We start from the raw sequence: 10,008 nt of genomic DNA, 5'->3' as shown, positions 1-10,008 counted from the left end.
CTTTTTGAACTTCTGAATAATGCTTTCAGCCATCCAAAAACAAAACAGTGTTGTCATTGAATAACATGTTTTAATAATGTATAGTAACAGAATTAACATCAAAATTAGTTAACAATACACATTCCTTCTGTGTTAGAGCAGGAATACTTGCCAAAATACAGACAAGAGCCAAATTTTAGGGAATCCAGGACTATTTGGAACATCCTGAGGTCATGAAGATGTTATGTAATTCTTCTTTATCATATCTCCCACAATAAGATAATTAAATAGCTGGTAGATTTCCTGATTGCCTGATGTAAGCTCAGTGAAACGCTGGAAAGCATTCAAGTAGTTGTTACATCATTATCTGAGGATTTAATGGGTATGAAGTTACAATAAACTGCATGAAAAGCTACTATGGAACTTTAGACCAAGCCCATTGATTTTATTAGGATTTTAAACCCCTTTAATTAGGTGCTGCCTATTCACTTCTTTTCTAAGTTTTAATTATTTCTTACTCCTCATCTGCAAAGATTCTCTTTTGGCTTAAGCTGTTCAGAACACAATTGGTGATCAAAGCAATCAAGCATACAATAAATACAACAATGGCTATTATTGAAACTATCACTGATATATTAACATCATTTGGATGCTCACTTAAAGGTAGGAAGGCAGAAGCCTTGGCCACATTTGACATTTCAGAAAACAGATCATTTTCATCATATGCACAGACAGCAAAATAGAGAGTTGCCCCATTTTGCAGTTCTGTATTTTCAGGAACAATTGTTGCTGTTTCTCTGGACCCATATGGTCGTGGTTTCAAACTGGCCAAATTAACCAGAGTAGCACTGAAGAAATTATTCCGTAGCTGCAGTAGATTGTCGCTCATCCTCATTTCATAGCGAGATGCTAAGAAAAGAATAAGAACCTTTGAAAATAATGGAATATACTGTATGACTACAAGTACAGACATATGAAAAATGGACAAATAATGACTTGGCACACCCCACTGACTTCTGGGACTTTCTGGTCCATGACTGCTCAAAGTGGAGAAGTAGCATTCAGGATTGTTTTGAGAACCTTGAGATCATGCATCAGGAGCACACAGGAGCTTACCATCCCACAAATGACCCAGCCACACTCTCTCTATCTGCCATCTCTTGTCCCATCAGTGGAAGAATCTCTGGTTCCCACATTGGCCTCATTAGTCACCTCAGAACCTACAAGACCAGAGTGGAAGCAAGTTATCTTCCATCCCAAGGGACAACCTAAGAATAAGAAGGAGGTGACCTAATTGCTGTTATTTGTACCTTTTCTTCTGTAGATCTCCCTGACTCTCCACTTCTTTCTCTCTTCCTCTGAGATGCCCTTAGTAAATCACTTTATCTAATGTGTTTGTGGATGTGAGTGTTTGAGCATGTGCATTTCTGTGTGTGTGCGTGTGTGTGTGCGTGTGTGTGTGCGTGTGTGTGTGCGCGCACACGCATATGCCCATGTATTTTTCCTTGTGCATGTATACATACATATGGATAGACAACAGGTCATTTTCTGACTGCTTAGTCATAAGTTTGCCTTCATGATGGCCCTGATAATAGAATCTGTCTGAATCAGAATTTTTCTTTCCCCCGAGAGCTAAATTTCATTAACAAGAATATGTGAAAAGGAAATCCAGCTCACTGATTAAACAATATCTAAGCTCAGTAGAAGCACTCTCACCTCTCGGTCAGAGCACTGCAAATTTAATTTCCTTTTCAGAATTTGATGACATGGTCTAAAGCTGACATGTTTGTGCACTACATTTCTAGCAATTATTTACTCAAATGAGACAATGAGTTGAGATCCAGCTTTACCAGGCAAATAAAAAACATACATTGATACTTTAAATGAAAACCACTGGAGCTCCCTGGGCATCTTGATCAACATTCTCTTCTCACCCAACATCATCCAAAGCAGATTGAGCAGTTCAATTATTTCATGGCTACAAGCACACTGCAAGTCATGTTCTGGATGATGATGATTGCATAAATGCTGTGTGGGGGAGTTCAGACAAATAGAATGGAGATTCTGCTGTGGCTTGTGAGTAAATTAGATCTCCATTCAATTCAGCCTCCAACTGACTGGCTGGCACATCAGTGCCAATATTCACTCTGTTACTTTGCTGCTGTTTGTTGCAGTGACCGAGCTTCAAAAGCAGTGACCCTGTAAGCTACAACATTTGGCCTATGTTGACAGTTACCTTCCATGCAAGCAATTCGTCCTGATAACATTTCTCCACCCCATTCCAAATGCCCACAGCATATTTTCCTTCATTCACCTATCTGATCTAATCTTCCGTCATTACATGGTCTCTTCCTCAACCAGCAAGCCAAGAAGTAATTGAGTCTCACATAGCTTGATAGCTCAGAGGAAATAAAGTGCCAATGATAAATTTTGTCCTAAATATTTTTACGCCACAAACTCTTCCCCGGGGAGCTTCAATTCTTTAGAATCCTTTCTTTATATTGTTATTTTCTTGTGCCCTTCATGGTCTCATCATTCTAGATCTGCTTCTCACATCCCACACCAAAAATGGTCACAGGAGGAGGAATGTGGAGAGTCACTGCCATAGATTCCACATTCCCTACTCATACCCTGCCAAATCAGCAGGGCTTGACTTGCTCTTCATTGTACCAAGCATATCATATGTAATATCAGTCCTTGGATATTAATTGCTCCTTAACTGCTGTCACTCCTTTAAGAAATGTCTCATGTCACTCATTCCTCTCTCATGGTGCAACAGGATTTAGTGCCAAAAGTTTCATTCAGAAAGTCAGAAGGCCTGGGATCCAGGGGAACTTGGCTGTGTGGATTCAGAATTAGCTCGCTCACAGAAGACAGAGGGTAGTGGTAGATGGAGCGTATTCTGCCTGGAATTTGGTGACCAGTGGTGTTCCGCAGGGATCTGTTCTGGGACCCCTGCTCTTAGTGATTTTTATAAATGACTTGGATGAGGATGTGGAAAGGTGGGTTAGTAAGTTTGCTGATGATACAAAGGTTGGTGGTGTAGTGGTTAGTGTAAAAGGTTGCTGTAGATTACAACAGGATATTGATAGAATGCAGACTTGGGCTGAGAAGTGGCAGATGGAGTTCAACCCAGAAAAGTGTGAAGTGACATACTTCAGGAGATCGAATTTGAAGACAGAATACAAGGTTAATGGCAGGACTCTTAGTAGTGTGGAGGAACAGTGGAGGAACAGGAACTTGGGGTCTACGTCCATAGATCCCTCAAGGTTGCCGCGCAGGTCGATAGGGTTGTTAAGAAGGTGTATGGTGTGCTGGCCTTTATTAGTCGGGGTATTGAGTTCAAGAGCTGCAAGGTAATGTTGCAGCGCTATAGAACTCTGGTTAGACCACACTTGGAGTATTGTGTTCAGTTCTGGTCGCCTCATTATAGGAAGGATGTGGAGGCTTTAGAGAGGGTGCACAGGAGATTTACCAGGATGCTGCCTGGATTGGAGAGTATGTCTTAGGTTGAGTGCCTTAGGGCTTTTCTCTTTGGAGAGGAGGAGAATGAGAGGTGATTTGATAGAGATGTAAAAGCTGATAAGAGGCATAGATCGAGTGGACAGTCAGAGACTTTTTCCCAGGGCGACAATGACTAACACTGGGGGCATAATTTTAAGGTGATTGGAGGAAGATATAAGGGGGATGTTAGGGGTGAGTTTTTTTTACACAGAGTTGTGGGTGCGTGGAATGCACTGTTGGCAGACGTTGTGGGGGCAGATACATTAAGGACATTTAAGAGACTCTTAGATAGCCACATGAATGATAGAGAAACGGAGGGCTATGTGGGAGGGAAGGGTTAGCTAGATCTTAGAGCAGGATAAAATGTCAGCACAACATTGTGGGCCAAAGGGCCTGTACTGTGCCATCATGTTCTATGTTCTAAGTCCCAGAGGCATCTATTTGGAGAAAAGCCATGGGAAGATTACTTACTGGCACTGTAAGCCATATCATTAATAAAACATCTTTATTGATATTTAAATTACCTATTATTTTTAGTAACTTATAGACTGAAAAGGGATACACTGAGACATTCAGTATTCCTTGGTCCCTCTCTCCATAGGATAGGTGCTCTTATTCAGTGTGTGAAATTCCAGTTGTTCAGTTGAGGTTATCAACAATTGGTTCAATACATTGCTAGAAGAAAAAAAAGCATGTAGCTTAAACTCAGCAGCATTTACCTTTTCCTTGATCATAATCTCCTCCTGGTGCTGTCCATTCCAGTTCCACTTTATTCTTAACAATCGTAGCTTGAAGGTCTGTGATTTTACATGGTGGGAAGTCAACAGTGAGTGTTTCTGAGGGAAGTGAAATTGCTTCTCCTGACTTGACCCTGCTGAAGCCTTCGAATAGAGCCACAAGATCCTCTTCCTTAACTGGAAGCTTTGCTGAATGGCTTTGAATATTCCCTATGTGCAAAGTAAGGTATATGTTGGTTCAAAATCCATTTTGAAGAAAAGAAAAGCACACAAAGATATAGCAAAGTAATTAAGAAGACAAGGAATGTTGGCCTTTGTTGGAATTTTGAAGGAGTACAAGAGTAAGGGAGTATTTCTACAACAGTTTAGGGCCTTGTTAAGACCACTCCTGAAGCACAGCAAACAGTTTTAGTCTCTTTATTTAGGAAGGATGTATAAAGTGATGCTACATTGGTTCACTAGGTTGAGTCTTGGGTTGAATGGGTTGCCTTATGAGCAAAACAAAACTGAGAATGGGCTATATTGTCTGGAGTTTAGAAGAATGAGAGGAGATCTTACTGAAAGATTCAGAATTCTGAGAGGGCTTGACAGAGTACCTGCTTTGAGAATGTTTCCCTGCTGGAAGAGGCTTGAATTGGAGAGCATAGATTTGGAATAAGAACCTTCCCACAAGACAGAGATGAGGAGGAATTTCTTCTCTTAGCGAGTTGTGGATCTTTGGAATTCTCCACTCCAGATAGCTGTGGAGGCTAAGTCATTGATTCATGGCTAAAATGGATTTTTGGAGAACATGGGAATCAAAAGTTGTGGGAATGGGCAAGAAAATGGATTTGAAGACAAAAGTCAGGTCAGGTAAAATCTTTGAGCAACGATTAATAGATATTTTGACCAAAGATAGATAGGGAAGCAAGTTGTAAAGAGGATACCAAGGCATATAGAAGATTAAGTGAGTCAAGAAAGATTTGGCAAATGGAGTATAATATGGAAAAAGTACGAAACAATATAACCTAAATAGTGAGAGACCATAGAGCTCTAAGGTGCCAAGATCTTGCATGTATTAGTGTAATATTCACAGAAGGCTAATTTACGGGCAGCAAGTAATTCGGAAAGCTATTTCCTAACTTGGGATTTATCTGTCTTGGGCCCAACACATTGATGCAATCACGAAGAAGGCATGCCAGCGGCTCTACTTCATTAGGAGTTTGAGGAGATTTGGTATGTCATCAAGGACTCTTGCAAACTTCCATAGATGTACAGTTAAGAGGATTCTGACTGGTTGCATCACCACCTGGTATGGATGCTCCAACGTGCAGGATCGAAAGAAGCTGCAGAGGGTTGTAAACTCAGCCAGCTCCATTACGGGCATAACCCTCCCCACTATTGAGGACATCTTCAAGAGGCAGTGCCTCAAGAAGATGGCATCCATCATGAAGGACGCTCACCATCTAGGACATGCCCTCTTCTCGTTACTACCATCGGGGAGAAGCTGCAGGAGCCTGAAGACCCACACTCAATATTTTAGAAACAGCTTCTTCCCCTCTGCCATCAGATTTCCGAATGGTCCATGAACCCATGAACGCTAACTTTTTATTACTCTTTTGAACTATTTATTTATTTTTGTAACTTATAGTAATATTTTTGACTTGCTTTGTAACTTATAGTAATATTTTTGTAACTTTTTGTAACTGATAGTAATATTTTTGTTGTACTGCTGCCGCAAAACAACAAATTTCACAACAGATGTCACTGATAATAGACCTGATTCTGAGGAAAGCTGACAGAATATTATCATTTATCACTGTGGAAAACTAAATATGAAAGTAGAGAGGTTATGCTACAGTTATATGGGACATTGATGAGATCACAGGTAGAGTAGTGAGTGCAAAGTTGTTCTCCTTAACTAAGGAAAGATGTAAATGCATTCACAGAAGATTTAACTAAACTGATACCTAAATGGGCAGATTGTCTTCTGAGGAAAGGTTTGACAGGCTAGGCATGTGTTTGCCAAGATTTAGAACAGTGAAGGAACTTGATTAAAATATACAGTATATGATCCTGAGGGGTCGTGACAGGGTCGATGTTTCCTCTTGTGGGAGAATCTTGAACATTGTTTAACATTTGAGGTTTCACCCAGGTAGGACAGTGAGGGTAATGAATATTTGGAACTCTCTTTCTCAAAAGACAGTAGAAGCAGAGTCTTCGAATATTTTTAAGGCAGAAGTTGATAGGTACTTGAAAAGCAAGAGGGTGAAAGGTTACTGGTGTGGATGGGAATCTAAAGTTGAGGTTGAAGACAGAGCACCATGATTTTATTAAATGACAAAGTAGGCTTAAGAGGCTGAGTGGTCTACTCCTGCCCCAGGGAAAGGATGTTTATTGAGTGGAGCAGGTCACTCATGATGTCAGGTCGTGGAGCTGAATGGCCTTCTCGTACTTCTGTGTTCCAAAGAACCTTTTAATAAAAGGACTTGGTCTACAATAACAACCTGCAGCTTTTCACAAGGCAGGTTATCAACTGGCCTTGGCTAATGTGTGTAGTGGTTGAATTGGAGCAGATAGAAGCTCATCATTTCCTCACACTGTTATTTGCCCCTGGATTCTCTTGTAGTTGGCCAGATATCAGGCAGGAGGCCCAAAAATCTGGTTTATTGTAAATCCCTTTCTCCTTGTTTTGCAGAATTAAATTTGCTTCTGACACAGCCTCAACAATTGCACCTTTGTCTAGGGATGCCATGCTCAGAAAATGTGCAAGATTGGTTGGCACTGGAATGGCTTCCAATGTTCCTAATAGAGAGAGAGAAAGGACAACACACAACAAAGCAATCTTATCCCTCACACTCTCCCACCCAATACAGACCCTTTGCCTTTGGGCTTGACAAGACTGTAAGAACAGGTATGACTTCTTCCACTATATTTTTATAATTATGTTAGTTCCCTGGGCAGCTCCTAATTCATATAACAAGCTAAGAAGTAGTTCACTCTGGTTTTAAACCCTGCTTGGTGCAATGATATTGTCAAATATTTATTACCATTTTCTGTGTATTGTGATGTGGTCAGGGCACGTCCTCCTCTTCTGACTGCCATTCGTGTGATCCTTTCCTTTCCCTGTACATGCACTTTAACACTGTATCTTCCAGCTCCATTAAATCTGAGGAAGTACTTGGAATAAACACCATCATTCCTGATAATATCAGCACCTAAAGGAAAGTCAAGGGAAGGTTATGCTCTTACAAAGCTGCCTGATTGGCTTGGCAATGAAAATTGCAAAGGACTTCTTGACGAACCTTTTAGAATTTTTGAAGAGGTAACCAGAAAAGTAGATGAGGGTAGGACTGTGGACGTTGTCTATTTGGACTTTAGCAAAGCCTTCAACAAGGTCCCACTTGGTAGGCTGGCGTGGAAGGTTAGGTGCCATGGAATCCAGGGAGAGCTAGTTAGGTGGATTAAAAATGGAGGCTGGTGACTAGTGGTTTGCCGGAGGGGTCGGTGTTGGACCCTTGTTACATAAATGATATGGATGCGAATGCACAAGGCTTGATCAGCAAGTTTGTGGATGACATGAAATTAGAAGGTGTTGTGGATAGTGAAGAAAGTTATCATAGATTAAAGGGGGATCTTGATCAGTTAACGAAGTGGGTCGAGGAGTGGCAAATGGATTTCAATGCAGGTAAGTGTGAGGCGATGCATTAGTGTAGCGGTTAGCGAATCGCTTTACAGCGCCAACGACCCGGGTTCAATACTGGACGCTGTCGGTAAGGAGTTTGTACATTCTCCCCGTGTCTGTGTGGGTTTCCTCCGGGTGCTCCGGTTTCCTCCCACATTCCAAAGACGTATGCATTAGGAAGTTGTGGGCATGCTATGTTGGTGCCGGAAGCGTGGCAACACTTGCAGGCTGCCTCCAGAACACTCTACTAAAAAGATGTATTTCACTGTGTTTTCGATGTACATGTGACTAATAAAGATAAAGATATTTTACTTTGCAAAGTCAAACCAGCATAGGTCTTATATTATGAATGGTAGGACACCAGGGAGTGTAATGGAACAGAGGGATCTTGGAGTAAAAGTGCATAGTTTGTTGAAAGCAGGGTCACAGGTAGCACACTGTATAAGTTGTCGGTGAGGCTACACTTCGAGTACTGCGTACAGTTTTGGTCACCCTGTTATAGGAAAGACATGGATAAACTGGAAAGTGTGCAAAAAAGATTTACGAGGATGTTGCCAGGACTAGAGTGCCTGAGTTATAGGGGGAGGTTGCCCAGGTTAGGTCTTTGTTGCTTGAAACTTGGGAGAATGAGAGGTAATCTTATGGATTATGGAAATGTTTAAAATTATGAGAGGTATAGATAAGGTGAACAGTAACAGTCTATTCCTCAGGGTAGGGGAGTCCGAAACTAGTTGGCATAGATCTAGGATGAAAGGAGAAAGATTTACAAGGAACCTGAGGGGCAACTTTTTCTCGCAGAGGGTGGTGAGTATACGGAACGAGCTGCCAGAGGAAGTGTGAGGCAGGTACAATAGTATAATTTAAGAAGCACTTAGATAGGTACATGGAGAGGTCGGGGCTTAGAGGGATATGGGCCAGAAGCAGGAAATTGGAACCAGCTGGGTGGGGACTGTGGTTGGCATGGACTCGTGGGGCTGAAGTGCCTGTATCCGTGCTGTATTGCTCTATGACTCTTCTGATCCCAGCATGTGCCATTTAGACTTGCTTTAATTTCTTTTATATATTTTCATGGAAAGGAGGCCAGAATTAGATACAGCCACACTACTCATATTTAAAATAATGGTGCACTTTCTCTTTCGTAGGGATATTTTATGTATCCTACCTAAGCCATCATCATAAAGCTCCTGTTCAATTGGAGGACCACTGGGACGTTCAATAATAGCTGTCACATTGGCATACAGGACTGGTAGAAATCCTTGAGTAATTTCCACATAGATAATCATTGGGCTAGTGGAATCCCTTTGGCTGATGTGTGCATTGACATTGACTGGGGGAACTTCTGCATCTGCTGCTCGTGATGTTACGGTGATTGTTACAATCTGCTTCATTCCAGGATTCAGGATTCTGTAGATCCAAGTTCCAGTCTAGGAAACAAACATTCATTATTTTTAAGACACATAGCAGCCCTCTCAAAAACCTTTCCATTCTGTTCCTTGCCTCTGTAGACTTGAACATTGATCTATGTTGCATGCTGGGGAGAGAAGGAATGGCTGGGACACTTACTCCTGATTGTTAATCAGACAATGTCATCTGTTATGGACTCAGTGAAAGTCCCTTTAAGATAGAGAGTGTGTGTGTATGTGTGTGTGGGGCGTGCTTACGTCAATAGAAGATAAAGGACGTAATGACGTTGTTGAAGAAGAAGAAGAAAGAGAGAGAGAGAAGGGAGAGAGACACCAGCCTGCTTGTTTTCTCTATCGATGGATGAGAAACAATAACTGTGTTTGCCACTGAAATCCATGTATGGAAGTTGGAAGTAATCCGGTGGAGTTCACTTTGTTGCTGACCTGTAGAAGGAAACAGGTATTTGTATGTGGACGACCACGGTTCGGATGCTTTTCGGGGTGAGGAAGTCACTACCGAGTAAACACTGAAGTGTCGTTTGGGTTCCATCGTGGAACATTTGGATTTCGTATGTACTCTCTCTATGTTTTTCTACATCTACATCTTATCTTCAGACAACGGTGGTTGTTGAAGAAGCCCTTGCTCATGTTTCACCTTATGGCTTGCGGAACTGAACTTTAAGAACCATTCAGGAACTGGGAGTTTTGGACTTTGTCACAC

At 41.6% G+C, this 10,008-nt stretch overlaps 1 protein-coding gene across 1 annotated transcript in view; it reads right to left on the bottom strand.

The window, feature by feature from the left end:
- Positions 1-493: 493 nt before the first annotated feature.
- Positions 494-10,008, bottom strand: part of LOC127568920 (calcium-activated chloride channel regulator 1-like) — a 43,104-nt gene continuing 33,589 nt past the window's right edge. The window contains exons 11-14 of the mRNA XM_052013182.1: positions 9,047-9,308; positions 7,250-7,417; positions 4,203-4,430; positions 494-888 (exon numbers count right to left, since the gene is read on the bottom strand). Of these exons, the coding sequence (XP_051869142.1) occupies positions 494-888; positions 4,203-4,430; positions 7,250-7,417; positions 9,047-9,308 (1,053 nt within the window). The remainder of the gene's footprint in view (positions 889-4,202; positions 4,431-7,249; positions 7,418-9,046; positions 9,309-10,008) is intronic.

The sequence above is a fragment of the Pristis pectinata genome, chromosome 3, assembly GCF_009764475.1.
Source record: "Pristis pectinata isolate sPriPec2 chromosome 3, sPriPec2.1.pri, whole genome shotgun sequence".
Classification (NCBI taxonomy): Eukaryota; Metazoa; Chordata; class Chondrichthyes; order Rhinopristiformes; family Pristidae; genus Pristis; species Pristis pectinata.
This window is presented reverse-complemented; position numbering and strand designations above follow the sequence as displayed.